The sequence below is a fragment of the Bos indicus x Bos taurus genome, chromosome 26 (assembly GCF_003369695.1).
Source record: "Bos indicus x Bos taurus breed Angus x Brahman F1 hybrid chromosome 26, Bos_hybrid_MaternalHap_v2.0, whole genome shotgun sequence".
In the NCBI taxonomy this organism is placed as follows: Eukaryota; Metazoa; Chordata; class Mammalia; order Artiodactyla; family Bovidae; genus Bos; species Bos indicus x Bos taurus.
Genome location: NC_040101.1, coordinates 16187401 through 16204909, shown reverse-complemented (window position 1 = coordinate 16204909; position 17509 = coordinate 16187401). Strand labels below are relative to the sequence as shown.

The 17509-nt window shown below is 38.2% G+C and overlaps 1 protein-coding gene across 6 annotated transcripts in view; it reads left to right on the top strand.

Moving 5' to 3' along the window:
• ATRNL1 (attractin like 1) overlaps nt 1–17509 on the top strand; it is an 805870-nt gene that overhangs the window by 193399 nt on the left and 594962 nt on the right. For 4 of the 6 annotated variants that reach the window (XM_027529446.1, XM_027529448.1, XM_027529447.1 and 1 more), the window contains exon 18: nt 5749–5967. The exons of 1 other annotated variant lie outside the window; for it this stretch is intronic. In XM_027529446.1, coding sequence (XP_027385247.1) covers nt 5749–5967 — 219 coding nt within the window. Of the gene's footprint in view, nt 1–5748; nt 5968–14377; nt 14460–17509 lie in introns of all 6 variants that reach the window. One more of the 6 variants, XM_027529451.1, reaches the window with a different exon arrangement.

Below are 17509 nucleotides of genomic sequence, written 5' to 3'. Positions count from 1 at the left end.
CCAGTCCATTCTAAAGGAGATCAGCCCTGGGATTTCTTTGAAAGGAATGATGCTAAAGCTGAAACTCCAGTACTTTGGCCACCTCATGCGAAGAGCTGACTCATTGGAAAAGACTCTGATGCTGGGAGGGATTGGGGGCAGGAGGAGAAGGGGACGACAGAGGATGAGATGGCTGGATGGCATCACCGCCTCGATGGACGTGAGTTTGGGTGAACTCTGGGAGTTGGTGATGGACAGGGAGGCCTGGCGTGCTGCGATTCATGGGGTCGCAAAGAGTCGGACACAACTGAGCGACTGAACTGAACTGAACTGAAGCTTTATATTGCTTTTAGAAGGTTGTCTTCAGTGATTATTTGAAGTGTTTTTCTTAGTAAATGAAACTTGAAGGAAATTTTTCTTTGTAAATGAGGAACAATCCACCAAACTGTCTTTCAAAGTAGCTGTGTTTTGTAATCCCACCAGTAATGAACAAGAGTTCCTCTTTCTTCACATTTTACACACTTGTGAGCATTCGGAGGTGTCAGTGTTTTGGATTTTGGCCATTCCAATAGGTTTATAGGGGTTTCCCGGGTGGATCAGTGGTAAAGAATCTCCTTTGAATGCAGGAGATGCAGATTTCATCACTAGATTGGGAAGGTCCCCTGGAGAAGGAAATCCCTCCAGTTTTCTTGCCTCGGAAATCCCATGGACAGAGGAGTCTGGCAGGCTACAGTCCATGAGATTGCAAAAGAGTCAGACATGACTTAGTGGATAAACAACAAGCAACAACACATTCCATTTTAGGTAATCTGTAACATCCATCAGCAGTAGAGGAGAAGAGGAATCATGAGGGCCTAAACTAATAAGGGGAGAAGGCAATGTCACCCCACTCCAGTACTCTTGCCTGGAAAATCCCATGGATGGAGGAGCCTGGTGGGCTGCAGTCCATGGGGTCGCTCAGAGTCGGACATGACTCAGTGACTTCCCTTTGACTTTTTACTTTCATGCATTGGAGAAGGAAATGGCAACCCACTCCAGTGTTCTTGCCTGGAGAATCCCAGGGATGGGAGAGCCTGGTGGGCTGCCGTCTATGGGGTCGCACAGAGTCGGAGACGACTGAAGTGACTTAGCAGCAGCAGCAGCAAACTAATAAGGGGAATGGAATAGAGAGGAAGGCATAAAGAGTCGGATGACTTACCAACTAAACAAAAACAGCATAAGGTTTATAATGATATCTTATTGTTTTAGAATTCAGTTCTCTAATCATAAATGATGTGGACCATCTTTTGATATTTGCATTCTGTATATATCTTGTTTGGTGAGGTGTCTGTTCAGGTCTTTTGCCTATGAAAAAATTTTTATTGAAGTATAGTTGATTACTGTATTATGTTCATTTCAGGTGTACAGCATAGTGATTCAGTGTTTTTGTTGTTTATACTCCATTTAAAGTTTTTATGAAATAATGACTATTTCCCTGTGCTGACTATATTTCTTGTATATACTTATACAAGAATAAGTATAGTCTTGTTACTTATCTCTTTTTTCAGTGTGGTTTGTATCCCTTAATCTCATGTATCCATCTAGTCCCTCCCCACTTCCTTGTCTATTTTAAAAAATTGAGTTGGTTGTTTTCTTATTATCATTTTGAATATTCTTTATATATTTTGAAGTCCAATCCTTTATCAGATGTGTTTTTTGCAAATATTTTCTTCCACTGTGTGGCTGGTCTTTACATTCTTTTGACAGTATCTTTAACAGTGCAGAGATTTAAAATTTGGCAAAGTCAAATTCATCAGTTTTTTCTTTCATAAATTGTGCTTTTGGTGTTAGACTGAAACATCATCACCAGACCCAAGGTCATTTAGATTTTCTTATCTTTTGTATTCTAAGAGTTATATAGTTGTGCTTATATTGCCCATCTCTTCTTGCATGCTGTCTTTTTTCTGTTAGAGCCTTTAGCGTATTTTTTGAACCTTCAGCATATTTATCATAATTGTTCTAAATTCCTGATCTGATAATTCCAACATCCCTGCCCTGTCTGGTCTGATGCTTATTACTCTGTCTCTTCTGTGTTTTCTGCCTTTTGGTATTCCTTGTAGTTTTTCTCTTGACAGTCAGATACAAAATATGGGTAAAAGAAACTGTTGTAAGTAGGCTTTTAGTAATGTAGTAGTAGGATTTTGGGGAGGGGAGGTGTTCTACAGTCCTGTGGTTAGGTCTCAGTCTTTTGGTGAGCCTGTGCTCTGTACAGTTCTCTGAACTTCACTTCACTAGTACATCCCAGTTTTTTGTTTTTTGTTTTTTTCTTTTTTCCCTCTCTCAGGTGGTACAGGATAGCCGGAGGGAGCTGGAGTTGTATATTTCTCGTTCCCCACGTGAAAGACTAGAACAGGCTAGAGTTGGTTATTTCCCTTTAACTGGTTCAGTTATGCTCTGATAAAACCCCAGTTTAGTCTGTTAAACAGTTTCTCCAGACTTATTAAGAACAGTGCTCTGGCATATTTCAGAATAGTTCCTTTTCCCCTCCCATTGTCAAAAGCACAATGGGGTTTTCTTCAATATTAACTGTGAGAACCTGTTAGGGCTCCTGAAGGTCACACCCACAGAAATGTCGGGGCTCTTCCCGTAACTGGGTTCCCCTGGAGATATGAAGCCTTAGAGTTGTCCACACTGAGATTCCGGCAATTCAGTAGTTAACAGTTCAGGTTATCTTACCCCGGCACTGTGTCCTGAAGAGGTTTCCGTGCCACTAAGTCATGATTTTGTGTATTCTGCTCGCTCTCCAATTATGGATGCTGTTGTTTGCCCTGTGACCTCACTTGTCTCATGGATCTAAGGAGTCGTTGATTTTTCAGTTTGTGGCTGATTTTTCTTTTTCTTAAGATGGAGTGGTGACTTCTAAACTCCTTCCATGCTGGACTGGAAACCAGAAGTCTCCAGTCATCATTTGGTGATATAATTTGTTACGGATTGATTTTTCAAATTCTTACACATCTCATAAACCATATTGAATATTATAAAAGTTAATTTTTCAAAAAGCCAAAAATAAAGTAACAAATGATTGCTTTGATTACTTATAGCTCATACATAGTCTCCATTCTAGCCATAATGTAGTCAAAATAGCACAGCCTACAAAAACTTTCCCATATTATTGTTTTCTGTAAGAAAATAAAAATCATTAGTCTTTCAGTTTTTTTGGTTACCACTATAAGGAATGAATATTCTGGTAATTTTTCAGCGTGCACATTGCTCTACACTCTTGAGCAAGAACTAAACCAGTATTAACTTTTGTGATAATTTCACATATAAAAAATATAGGAGAGTGAATGTTGCTCTAAATATGACATTTTGTAGCTCATTTTTAAAGCATGCTGCTGCAGCTTCTGCTGCTGCTGCTAAGTCACTTCAGTCGTGTCCGACTTTGTGTGACCCCATAGACGGCAGCCCACCAGGCTCCCCGGTCCCTGGGATTCTCCAGGCAAGAACACTGGAATGGGTTGCCATTTCCTTCTCCAATGCATGAAAGTGAAAAGTGAAAGTGAAGTCGCTCAGTCGTGCCCGACTCTTCGCGACCCCACGGACTGCAGCCTACCAGGCTTCTCCGTCCATGGGATTTTCCAGGCAAGAGTACTGGAGTGGGGTGCCATTGCCTTCTCCTTTTTAAAGCATAAATTCTAATAAACAGACCATTATTAGTTTGTCATTCAGTCAATGCAAGAAAGGCAGGATTCTTCAATCTAAGACTTACCCAGCTATTTGAAAAGCAACAGAGCAGGCATGCTGTGTTTGAGAGTGCGCTTGCTGTGCTTCGTCTCTCAGTCATGTCTGACTCTTTGCGACCCCATGGCCTGGACCTGCTGTGCTCCTCTGTTGATGGGGATTCTGCAGACAGGAACCCTGGAGTGGGTTGCCATGTCCTTCCTTCTCCAGGGGATCTTCCCAACCCAGGGATCGAACCCCGGTCTCCCCAGTTTCAGGCGGATATTGTACATTATGCTTCTTTAAGAAATTTGATTGGTTATTTTACTTAAAAAGTTAATCCTAAAATAAATTTTATTTTCCTCAGAGATCTCTTTAGACTGTAAAGTCTAGATTTATTCTGGATGAGACCTAGTAAAGATTTACTTCAGTTTATCATGTGACAGGAAATAATGAGAATGTTAAGCCAGCATACCTAATTTGATGTTTGACATTATTTCCCATTGGCTTCATACCAACCCAATATAGGTTTGAAGACAATTAGAATAATCTAGTCAACGGTACTGTGGGCTAGCTACAGATAAAAGAGAAATATTTCACAGTAAAAAGTCTAAGGAGGAGTATTATAATATATGAAAGGTTCAGTTATCTAAGGATATTTTAAATGAAGTGCCGTTTAATGCCGTGTACTGCTGAAAAAAATTTTCAGAAAGAAGTATGTTCATGTCATTGAATTATTTGTCTACAGGGTTAACATTAATCACTTGTGTTCAATGACTCAAAGAATATTCTTCCTTTTAAATTTATTATTAAGGAAATATGGGAGATGGTAGTCATTCTTCACTTTCTTACATCTAGTCCCTGAAATGCTCAGCACTGAAAAAATTCACAACAACAAATCATACTGTAATTGATGAATTCTTGAATCCAATATTCTATTAGCCCTGCACCGTCTACAGTATTGAGTTCCTGTTTTGTTTGCTGAGAAGCTTATGCTGTTCTTATTTGCAGCTTTCTGAGGCGCACTCCTCTTTCCAGTCATATTAAACAACTGAGTAACAATTAAGTTATTAAACAAAAATGAAATTGAGACGGCCAGAAGCCTGCCTGGCTTTTCCTTCTCTCTGAGGTTCTTCTAGCTCGTGACTAGAAGACCATTCATGGTACTTTGTGCTTATGTGCTGTGTTCTATGGATAAACAATTCCCAAGAAAATATGTGCCTTTTATAGCAAAAAAAAAAAAAAAAAATCAGTGAGACTAATTTAAGAAACCTCAGCCTGATACAGGGTATTATGACTTTGAAGTAAAAATTCAAAACATCAAATAGCAACTATTGTGAATATGATGGCAGGTGGTAATATATTCATCCTTGGGAAAGGCATCACGGTTTTCATGGGCTTTGTTGAGGCTCATAGTCTAGATATCATTTAGACAAAAAAAGGTTGAGCTTCAGTGAGATAATATTCTGCAGCCCTGGAAGTCAGAGAGAACCTGTCCTGCTGGTTGCCTGCTGAGGCAGAGTATCCAGTTTCCATATTCCCGTTCAGTTTGGCTCTTTGAGTGAGATTACTTTCAAGCATCGCATATCAGGCAGATGCTAGTATCTTGGACCCTTAAGGAGAGCATTGTCCATGCTGGGGTCAGCTATCTCAGGGAATGGGTAAGCATGACTTAGAGTGGACATTCACAGGCAGATGCAGAGTTTTTCCTTAGAGGCACTTCCTGAGCACAAGAAGAGCTAACATTGCTCTATGTCACAGACGATGGTAAGTGTGGTCTATGGGCTCCTGCATAAAAAGGTCCTAGTACTGGTACAGTTCTCAGAAGTGTGTGAGTGCTAATTTCATTTTTCTCCATGCCAGTCTATTCATCTCTTCTTTATTCATAATGTATGCTTTACTTGCTCTTGAAGTAATTGCTGTTTCTTATTATTACAAAATGTTTACATTAACCATAGATGACCCTTTACTGTCTTTTTTCCAGATCATATTTATTTTTCCATTAGTTTGTAATTCCATTTGAATATAAAGTCGTGTAACATATTTGTTAATAATGTTCCTGCCATGCAGCCCAAAATTGTTCTGGATTGAGGACCTGTGGACAATGTTTGGAACAACCTGGATGTGGCTGGTGCAATGATCCTAGTAATACTGGAAGAGGACACTGCATTGAAGGGTCTTCCCGGGGACCAATGAAGCTTGTTGGAATGCTTAATAATGAGATGCTTCTTGATACCAGTCTTTGTCCTAAAGAGAAGAACTATGAGTGGTCCTTTATCCAGTGTCCAGGTAATAAAAATATTCTGAAAGGAATTTTAATTTCTGCTCAAGAACACCAAGAATTACTTTCCTTTCTTATAAAAAGATTTAGGAAAACAAAAATAATGAAAATGAGACTGAAAATAAAGGATTAAAAAAATTCTTTCCAATATCCATGTTTGTTGTATAGGTGATATTATGTTTGGAATCATTAAATAGGCTCACCAGATACATGATATATAACTGTCAGATTTGGTTTCATGTGAACTATTACAAGGAAAAATAATATTGGTTCCATACCAAATTTCTATACTGTAGTATAGTCTTTTATTGTTTATAATATAATATCTTAGACTTCAGAGGCAACTCAGAGGATTCAGTCAAGCTTCATGCTAAGTATGGAAATATTTTGTGTAATATGCCTGATAGAGTCATTTGACCTTTGGTGTTTGGTGTCATTCAATTTTGAAGGTCAGTGAAGCTTTTAGAGTTTTTAAAATAGGAAGTTGGTTCTTATATGGAATAAAATCAACCGCTTGAAAAATTAATTTATTCAGTATATTTCTATTGAGTGCCTACTATATGCAAAGAGTGTTTTACATTCTAGTGACATAACAGTTAAAAAAGTTGACTAAAACCACTGCATTAATTGAGCCTAAAGTGAAAGTGAAAGTCATTCAGTCCTGTCCAGCTCTTTAAGACCCCATGGACTATATAGTCCTTGGAATTCTCCTGACCAGAATACTGGAGTGGGTAGCCTTTCCCTTCTCCAGGAGATCTTCCCAACACAGGGATCCAACCCAGGTCTCATACATTGCAGGCAGATTCTTTACCAGCTGAGCCACCAGGTAAACACTTAGTTGAACCTAATTGTATTCTAATTGAAATTAATCAACACAGACACACTGTGTGTGTGGTTATAAGTTAGATGGTCATAAGTCCTATTAAATAAATCAAAAAGGAAGATAAAACTTGAAATTTAAAATAGAATGGTAAGAGAAGATCTCTCTCAGGAGAAACGGTTATTAAACATCTCAAGTAGATGAGGGAGTGAACCATGGGGCTGTCTGGGGAAAGAATGTTCCAAAAGACACAAGGACTGGGTGAGATAGTTTATTTACAAGATGAACCTGGGAAGCATAATTGAAGCAATAGAGAGTTTCAGAGAAGAGAGGAAAACCAACAATATGTGCATTATGAAGCTGGGTACTGTACTGGGAAATATGAACTCAGACCCACTGGGACCTTTGAAGAAATATGTAGAATGCTCCTCGGGGTTAAACCACTGAAGGACTAGGAGAGTGGGGTATTGATCCACTAACTCTCCTCCATTGAGGGTTGAGTGATGCCTTTGAGGGTGTTGAACTTCTGCGCTGTGCCAGCATGTCTGGTATCAGCTTGTCCTGATACCAGTAAGCGTCCTGAGGCAAAAAGCCAGACGATACCGTGGAACTTGCCTTAGGTGAGGCACTGACAGTGAAACCAGGTAGACTGAGGAAATGTGACACTTCTTCATAAGCTTTGGAAGGTACGAAAACTGAGACGAGGGACTAACTACTGATTCCTACAAGAGCATGGCTGAATCTTAAATACGTTTTGCCTAGTGAAAGAAGCCAGACCAAAAGGCCACGTGTTGTACTATGGGGATAGAAAAGAGATGAGTTATTTGCCAGAAGTAGTAAAGGCAGAGATTGCCTTCAAGAGGGCTTCACAGTAAAACTTCTGGGGTTGTGAAAATGTTCTTAATACTGTGGTGGTTGATAATGACTCTATGCATTTGTCAAGCCATACTGAATACTACAAAAGATAAACTTTGCTGACTGCAAATTAAAAAAAAGAAGTCAATCAACCAGGATGTCAGAGGATGCAACTGTGACAAGTAAATGTAACTGTTTTACAAATGCCATAACTTCATCAAAAAAATGAGCTGATCTAAGTGATCTTGGAAAATAGTACTTTGTTTGGATACTGTGAAACTAAAGCAAAAAATTATATCAACATTATATTCTGATTGGTAAATTTGTTTCTCACATAGTACAGATTAACAGTTCTAACAATACTTATATGTTTACTACTACTAAGTTGCTTCAGTCGTGTCTGACTCTGTGCGACCCCATAGACACCAGCCCACCAGGCTCCCCCATCCCTGGGGTTCTCCAGGCAAGAACACTGGAGTGGGTTGCCATTTTCTTCTCCAATGCATTGAAAGTGAAACGTGAAAGTGAAGTCGCTCAGTCGTGTCCGACTCTTCTCGACCCCATGGACTGCAGCCTACCAGGCTCCTCCGTCCATGGGATTTTCCAGGCAAGAGGACTGGAGTGGGGTGCCATTGCCTAGGTTTGGACAAATATATAAATTAATTGTGTTTTATGTGAGCCAGTGGGAGCCAGGTTTCTCACTGTCAGAGAAAAAAGTTAAAAATATGCAGAGTAAAGACTATAAAGAACCCTGTGTGGAGTTCCCTGGCCTTCCAGTGGTTTGGACTCTATGGTTCCACTGCCAGAGGCACAGGGTTGATCCCTGTTCAGGAAACTAAGATTCCCCCATGCCCTGTGGCACAGCCGGAAAAAAAAAAAAGAACAACAAAACAACAGAACCTTGTGCTATTGGTTTCACCTATAAGCATAAATTCAAGTTTATTTTAATATTTATATATATGTAGATGTGTGATGTATGAAAGTGAAAGTGAAGTCGCTCAGTTGTGCCTGACTCTTTGCGACCCCATGGATAGTAGCCTGCACCAAGCTCTTCTGTCCATGGGATTTTCAAGGCAAGAGTACTGGAGTGGGTTGCCATTTCCTTCTCCAGGGAACCTTCCCAACATATATTTTCTAGTTTAGTTCTTCAAGAAGGCCTGGAAGCCACAGTGCCCCAGTAGCAATGAGCATCTCCAGTGCCCACATCCTGGTTTCAAAATACTGTTTCCAGTGAAATGAACTAGGACTGTTTGGAGAAATGACTGATTCTACAACTGAGGCAGGGAGAATACAAGATTAGCCTGAAGTATTGCCTAGGCTAGAAAGTAAGAAAGTGCTGAAAACAAAGCAAAGAAGAATGGGAGCATGTCAAAGGGGCATAGTCAACCTGAAAGAGTTCTCAGTGGGTCAAATCTGGGCGAAAAAATAATGGCTGTATTGGATTGTAACCCAAAGAACATAATACATATCCATGATTCTTCACTGATTTAATGATGGAATAAATAATACACAAGTGAAAATGGATAAATGTTTCTTACAGAAAATTCCGAATAATAAATGTAGAATGAAGGACTTACCTGGTGGTCCAGTGGCTAGAACTCTGTGCTCCCAATGCAGGGGCCCAGGTTTGATCCCTGGTTGGGGAATTAAGATCCTGCAGGCTATGAACTTACATCACAGCAGGATCCTCTATGACCCACCTCCCAGAATATCGGAAATAAAAGCAAAAATAAACAAATGGGACCTAATTAACCTTAAAAGCTTCTGCACATCAAAGGAAACTATCAGCAAGGTGAAAAGACAGCCTTCAGAATGGGAGAAAATAATAGCAAATGAAGCAACTGACAAACAACTAATCTCAAAAATATACAAGCAACTCCTCCAGCTCAACTCCAGAAAAATAAATGACCCAATCAAAAAATGGGCCAAAGAACTAAATAGACATTTCTCCAAAGAAGACATACAGATGGCTAACAAACACATGAAAAGATGCTCAACATCACTCATTATCAGAGAAATGCAAATCAAGACCACTATGAGGTACCATTTCACACCAGTCAGAATGGCTGTGATCCAAAGTCTACAAATAATAAATGTTGGAGAGGGTGTGGAGGAAAGGGAACCCTCTTACACTGTTGGTGGGAATGCAAACTAGTACAGTCACTATGGAAAACAGTGTGGAGATTCCTTAAAAAACTGGAAATAGAACTGCCTTATGATCCAGCAATCCCACTGCTGGGCATACACACTGAGCAAACCAGAAGGGAAAGAGACACGTGTACCCCAATGTTCATCGCAGCACTATTTATAATAGCCAGGACATGGAAGCAACCTAGATGTCCATCAGCAGATGAATGGATAAGAAAGCTGTGGTACATATCCACAATGGAGTATTACTCAGCCATTAAAAAGAATACATTTGAATCAGTTCTAATGAGGTGGATGAAACTGGAGCCTATTATACAGAGTGAAGTAAGCCAGAAGGAAAAACACCAATACAGTATACTAACGCATATATATGGAATTTAAAAAGATGATAACAATAACCCTGTGTACGAGACAGCAGAAGAGACACTGATGTATGGAACAGTCTTATGGACTCTGTGGGAGAGGGAGGGGGTGGGAAGATTTGGGAGAATGGCATTGAAACATGTAAAATATCATGTATGAAACGAGATGCCAGTCCAGGTTCAATGCATGATACTGGATGCTTGGGGCTAGTGCACTGGGACGACCCAGAGGGATGGTATGGGGAGGGAGGAGGGAGGAGGGTTCAGGATGGGGAGCACATGTATACCTGTGATGGATTCATTTTGATATTTGGCAAAACTAATACAATTATGTAAAGTTTAAAAATAAAATAAAACTAAAAAAAAATAATAAAAAATTACACCAAAAGAGGAAAAAAAAAAAAAGATCCTGCAGGCTGCATGATGTGGGCAAATATATAAATGAAGAATGAACGAAGGAAATAAAAAATTACTGTTAGAATCCCACAATAGTTAAGTGCTGTAAGAAAAATCTGCTTAAGGATATTCAAATTTAGTGGGTGAAACTTTGAGGAGAAACAAGATATTTGTGTAGCTTCCAAGTATCTTCTTCAAAAGTATTTATTAACTGCTCTGGTGGTTCGAACATATGTCCACAAATACCTTGACACTTGTTCCTCTAGGAACTGAACTGAACTGAAGTCGCTCAGTCGTGTCCAACTCTTTGTGACCCCATGGACTATAGCCTACCAGACTCCTCAGTCCAAAGAATTTTCCAGGCAAGAGTACTGGAGTGGGTTGCCATTTTCTTCTTCTTTCTCTAGGAAGTAGAGCTTAATTTCTTTACCCACATGTGTGAATTGGACATGATGACTCACTTCCACTGTGTGGAAGGGAAATATTATAACTTTACAGTAGAGAACATAAGGTGACATCAGCTTGAACAAGTGATCAAGGTTAACACCACCAGTGATAATTCATGTTAATATCACGTACCCCTGATGTTATATGGTAAGAAGGACACTTCACTTTGTAATATTCTTCCCCCAAATCTGTAACCCAGTTTAGTCATATGAGCAAACATCAGACTAACCCAGATTGAAAGACATTTTTCAGCATACTTGACCAGCACTCTAGGAAAGAATCTGCTTCCAGGCTCATTCACATGTTTGCACAATTCAGTGCTTTGTGGTTGTAGGACTGAGGTGACTGTTTCTAAGAGCCCAGGAGACCACTTGGGCTCTTAGAGAGTGCTCATGTTCTCTCCCCCATCCCTCTTCCATCTCCAGAACTAACAGTGTAGAGTCTCCACAATTGAAATGCAAATACTCACATCTTGTATCTCCTTCTTCAAGACCAGTGCCTTTTGAGGGATTATCTGATGGAGTCCATTCAGGATGATCTCCCTTTCTCAAAGCCAGCTGTGCCGTGTGACATAACCTAGTCATCAGTCAGTGACTGTCCCATCGTATGTGCAGGTCCCTACCACACTCAGGACTTCCCAGGTGGCACAGTGGTACAGAATCTGCCTGCCAGTGCAGGAGATGCAAGCTCGATCCCTGGGTCGGGAAGATCCCCTGGAGTAGGAAATGGCAACCCACTCCAGTATTCTTGCCTGAAGAACTCCATGGACAGAGAAGCCTGGCAGGCTACGGTCCATGGGGTCGCAAAGAGTCGGACACAGTGATTGAGCACATGCTACCATACTCAGAACGAGGCCATTAGCATTTGATTAAATAACTGAGGTATTACCACCTGCGTTCATTGATGCATAAGACTAACCAGCATACCTTACTACAGTTTACCCATTTATAGTGTAGAACTCAGTGGCTTTTAGCATATTCACAGACTTTTGCAACCATCACTACAATCATCAGGTTAAAAACATTTATCGTCTCCCAGAGAGATCTTGTACTTCCTAGCAGTCACTACCTGTTCACCCTGCGTACCCTTGTCAGCTATGGATTGCCTTCTGATCATCTTAATAAATTGAATCTACAGTTGTAGTTCTTTTGACTGGCTTCTTTCATACTGGCATGATGTGTTCAAGGTTTATCCATGTTGTGGCCTATAGCAGTGCTTCACTTCCCTTTATTACCAAATAATATTCCATTACGTGAATATGCCATGTTTTATTCATTCATTCGCTATTTGGTGGACATTTGAGTGGTTCTGATTTTTGGTTTTTAAAATACGCTTCTTGAATACTATGTACAAGTTTATGTGTGGACATATTTTCATCACGCTGGGAATGGGATATCTGGGTCAGATGGTACCTGTGCTTAACCTTTGGAAGAACCACCTGACTGAAAGCTGCTGTATTATTTTACATTTCCACCAGCAAGGCATGAGGGTTGCAATTGTTCTACATCCTTGCACACAGTGCTTATTTCGTACTGTTTTGATTATAGTCATCGTTGTGGGTGTGAAGTGGTATCTCACTATGGTTTTGATTTGCAGTTATTTGGTGACTAATGATGTTGAACATCTTTTCATGTGTGTATTAGCTACCGATATTTCTTCTTTTGAGAAATGTCTGTCAGATTCTTTGCCCACTGTTTAATTGGGATATTTGTCTTTTTATTATTGGACCGTAAAGCTTCTTTATATATTCTGAATATAATAAGTCCCTTACCAAAGATTGATTTGCAAGTATCTTCTCCCATTCTGTGGGTTGTCTTTTCACTTTCTTGATAGTGTCCTTGAAGCACAAGTTTTAAATTTTAATGATGTTTTTTCTGTTTTTTCTTTTCTTTCTTGTGCTGTTGCTTTCATGCCTGTGAAATCATGTGTAATAAAAGATCCCAAGGATTTTCATCTATATTTTCTTTTTAGATGTGTAGTTACATTTTTACATTTAGGTCTTTGATCTGTTTTGAGTTAACTGTCTGTAGGATAAGATAGGGACCCAATTTAATTCTTTTGTACATGACTATCTGAGTGTCCCAGCACCATTTGTTGGAAAGACTATTCTTGTCTTACTACATTTATTTTTAATTTTGTATATATTTTTAATCTTTATAAATTGAATTTTAGTCATTTTTATATTTTCCATTTCTCTTCTCATTTTCATATTTTACTTTGTATTCTTGAGTATATGAAGCATACTTTAAATAGCTGTTTTAAAAATCCTTCTCTACTCATCCCAACTGGTATGCTGTTTTCTCTGTTTCTGTTGGGGTGTGTGTGTGTGAGTGTGTATATGTGTGTGTTTGTGTGTATTTACTGGTCATGGATCAAAATTTCCAGGATAATTATTTTTGATGGTATTTTCTGGACATTGTGATTTTTTTGTAGGTTATTCAGCTTTATTTCTTTTAGTATGTTGGACTTTATTCTGCCATGAAGTTATGCTACTTCGAAGATTGTTTGTAAGATTTGTCAAGGCCTGTACATAGCAGCTCTAAGTTTGGTGCTAATTTATTCCCACTACTAAGACAGTACCTTCTGTGGTCTCTATATGATGTCCTTTGTATTAAGAGGTCTCTTCACTCTGACTAATGGGAATACAAGCTATTTCCAATCCCATATGAGTTCTTGGCATTGTTTTAACATACTGTTTTCTGATGGTTCTTTCTCCAGCTTTACAGAATTTCACATTATGTTTATTATTCAACCAAAGATTCAAGGGCACCCATTTGCAGATTGCTGAGTGCAGCTCTCTGTTCTCTAATATTTGCCTCTCAAGTTCTGGAACCATGGCCTCCCTGAACTTTGATCTTTATCCTCAACTATGTGAGGGTTTGGGGTTCCTTCCCTGAACTGTAGCCTCAAATCTGCCTCCAGGTAGCAAGTCAAGGAAGTCATATTTTGTTTTATTTTTCCTCCAGGATGCCATTCCTGAACTATTATATTTGAAAGTAGTCATTTCATATATTTTGTTTAGTTTCCTTATGGTTTATAGTAGAGGTCAATCCTCACAGTGATTAATCCTTCATGGGAAGAAGTGGAAATCTTCTAGTGTTTTTATTTACAATGAATTTCTTGTAAATAGCATACACTACTTGCTTTTTGTTTTTAAAATCTATTCTGATAGTCTCTGTCTTTTATCAAATTGTGTAGTCAATTTAGATTTAATATAATATTGGTGTTATTGAGTTTAGTTCTACCCTCAGAGTATTGGTTTTTAAAATTTTCTTTATTTTTCTCTGTTTGTTCTTCCTTTTGCCTTTTTTAGATTAATTGAGTGTTTTAAAGTCCACTTTTATCACTTTTATTGGATTTTTAGCTATACCTCTTTTGTGTTTTTTTTAGTGACTGCTGTAGTGATTGTAATAGTCATCTTTATCTTATCACAGTCTACCTTGAATCAATATTATACTACTCCATGTATAAGGTAAGAATATTACGAAAGTGTAATCCATTTGCTCTTTTCCTGTCCTTTGTGTAATTATTGCCATATATTTTACTCCTGTATATGTTATTAATCTTATAATACATTATTTTTTTTACTTTATAAGGATAATTTTCTCATAAGGAAATCATAGTAATAAAAAATCTTTTTGTTTACCTACATATTGACCATTTTCTGTGAACTTCGCTGTTTCCTATTGATCTGAATTTTTTTTTTTTTTGCTGTAACATTTCTTTAGCTTGATGAATTTTATGTAACATTTTAAAATGGTGTGTTTCTAAATTGTGGCTATAAGTTGGCTTTTATACATCTGAAAAATTTTTTATTGTGTGTCCATATTTGAAGGATATTTTTAGTGGTAATAGCATTCTATATTGGTGGATGTATATTTTTAGTAATTAGAAGATTTAATTTCTTATTCTTCTGGCTTCTACTTTCTCTTAAGAATCCTTTATTAGTTTTTTTTTTGTTTCTCTTTTGAAAGCAGCATATCTTTTTCTTCCCTCTGACTTTTTAAAATACATGTTTTTCCTTAGTTTTTAGATGTCATTAATTTTAGTATGACATACCTAAGTATTCGTCTCCTTTTTTAAATTATGACTGTGAATTGTATAGTCTATTTGCTCTGTAGATGTTTCTCTTCATGTTTGTAAACTTTTCTGCCATTATCTCTTCAGATATTGCATCTATCCTATTTGAAGGCTTTGCTTCACTTATGTTAGGCTTTTTCACCATGTCCCCATCTTTTCTTACTATCTTGTCTGTATTTTACATCCTTGTATCTCCCTTGATCGGTATTTCAATTCGCTGATTCTTTCTTCACAATTTCCCAGTTTTCTTTTAGAACTATGTTTTAATTATCATTATTTAACATAACACTTCAGGATTTCTGTATTAAAACAGTTTTATTCATGATTCTATGTCGTCTGTTTTCCTGAATTCTGCTAGGCAGTTCTGCCAGACTATCCTGATTTTTCTCTTGTGGTTCAAGTTATTTGGCTGCTTTACTGATTTTGGGTGATCTCAGAATTCTTCACTCACATATCTGGTAGTCTGAACTGAATGGTTGATCTCGGAGTCCTCAGCTACAAATGACTGTTCTCTGCTGTATTTGGTCTGTTATCCTCCAGAAGTGTAGACGGGGCTGCTCTACATGGTATTTTAAAAACAGAACTCAGAGAGAGAGCAGAGTGTATTTTCCTCTTGAGGCCTAAACTCAAAATTTCCATACCATCACTTCTACATTCTACTCTTCTGAAAAAGTCTTGATGCCAATCCATGTTCAGAAAGTGGGAAGAAATTGTACTTTTTCAATGAGAGCAAGGATAAAGTAATATTATCGATGGTATACATACAGATATGGCAAGAACTAGGGTGAATTATTTCTCATTTCATCCATTTAGTTCTGTTTTGTTTATTGACACATACATACAATCTTTCATTTTAAAGTGTACAATTCCATGGATTTTAGTATGGCTAGTGGGTGTGCAACCATCATATAATTCCAGAGCACTTCAATTACCCCCAAACGAAATTCCATACCCGTTACCAATCACTGTCTATTCATTTTCCCCTCTAATACCTGAAAATGACTAATCTACTTTCTTTTCTCTGTGTATATGTCTATTCTGGACATTTCATTTAAATGCAGTCATATAATGTGTCTTTTAGTGTCTGACTTCTTTCACTTAGCATACCTTTTTGAGGTTTATCCACACTGTGGCGTATATCATTCCTTTACATCTTTTTTATGACTGAGTAATATTAAATTCTGGAGAAGGAAATGGCAATCCACTCCAGTAGTCGTACCTGGCAAATCACATGAACAGAGGAGCCTGGTGGGCTACAGTTCATGGGGTCTCAGAGAGTTGGATACGACTGCGCGTCTGACACTTTCACTTCACTTTCAATATTAAATTGCATACCACATATTTATACCTCATCAGTTTATGGATCTTCAGCTTATTTCCACTCTTTTGCTGTTATGAATATTGCTGCTATGAACGTTTGTATGTAAGTTTTTGTACGAACATGTTTTCTCTTTGGTATTTATCTAGGAGTTGATGTTTTTGGTAAATGGTACATGTATATTTTACCTTTTAAGGAATTGCCAGACTTTTCCCAGAGCTATTGCATCATTTTATGTTACAGCCAGCAATGTGTATTGGATCTAATAACTCTCTTCACCAATACTGGTTATTCATCATTTTCGTTATTATCCTCCTACTTGATGTGAAGTGGTAACTCACTGTGGTTTTGTTTCATATTTCCCTTATGACTTATGATGTTCTTTTCATTTGCTTAATGGCTACTCATGTTCTTTCTATGGGAAACGTCTGTTTAAATCATTTGCCCACTTAAAAAATTAAGTTGTTTTTTAAATTGTAAAATTGTAAGAATTATTTATATGTTCTGAGTATGAAATCCTTATAAGACATACGATTCTCAAATATTTTCCCCTATTCTGTGGGTTGTGTCTTCACTTTCTTGATGGTGTCATTTGAAACACAGTTTTTATTTTTTTTTAACTTGCAGTTAAAGTATCTTTTAAAAAATTATTATTATTTTTTTTTTACTTTACAATATGGTATTGGTTTTGCCATACATCAACATGCATCCGCCACGGGTGTACACGTGTTCCCGATCCTGAACCCCCCTCTCACTTCCCTCCCCATACCATCCCTCTGGGTCATCCCAGTGCACCAGCCCCAAGCTTCCTGTATCCTGCATCAAACCTGGACTGGCAATTCGTTTCTTATATGATATAATACATGTTTTAATGCCATTCTCCCACATCTCCCCCCCACCCTCTCCCATAGAGTCCAAAAGACTGTTCTATACATCTGTGTCTCCTTTGCTGTCTCGCATACAGGGTTGTCGTTACCATCTTTCTAAATTCCATATATATGCGTTAGTATACTGTATTGGTGTTTTTCTTTCAGTCTTACTTCACTCTGTATAATAGGCTCCAGTTTCATCCACCTCATTAGAACTGATTCAAATGTATTCTTTGTGCTGCGATGAACATTGGG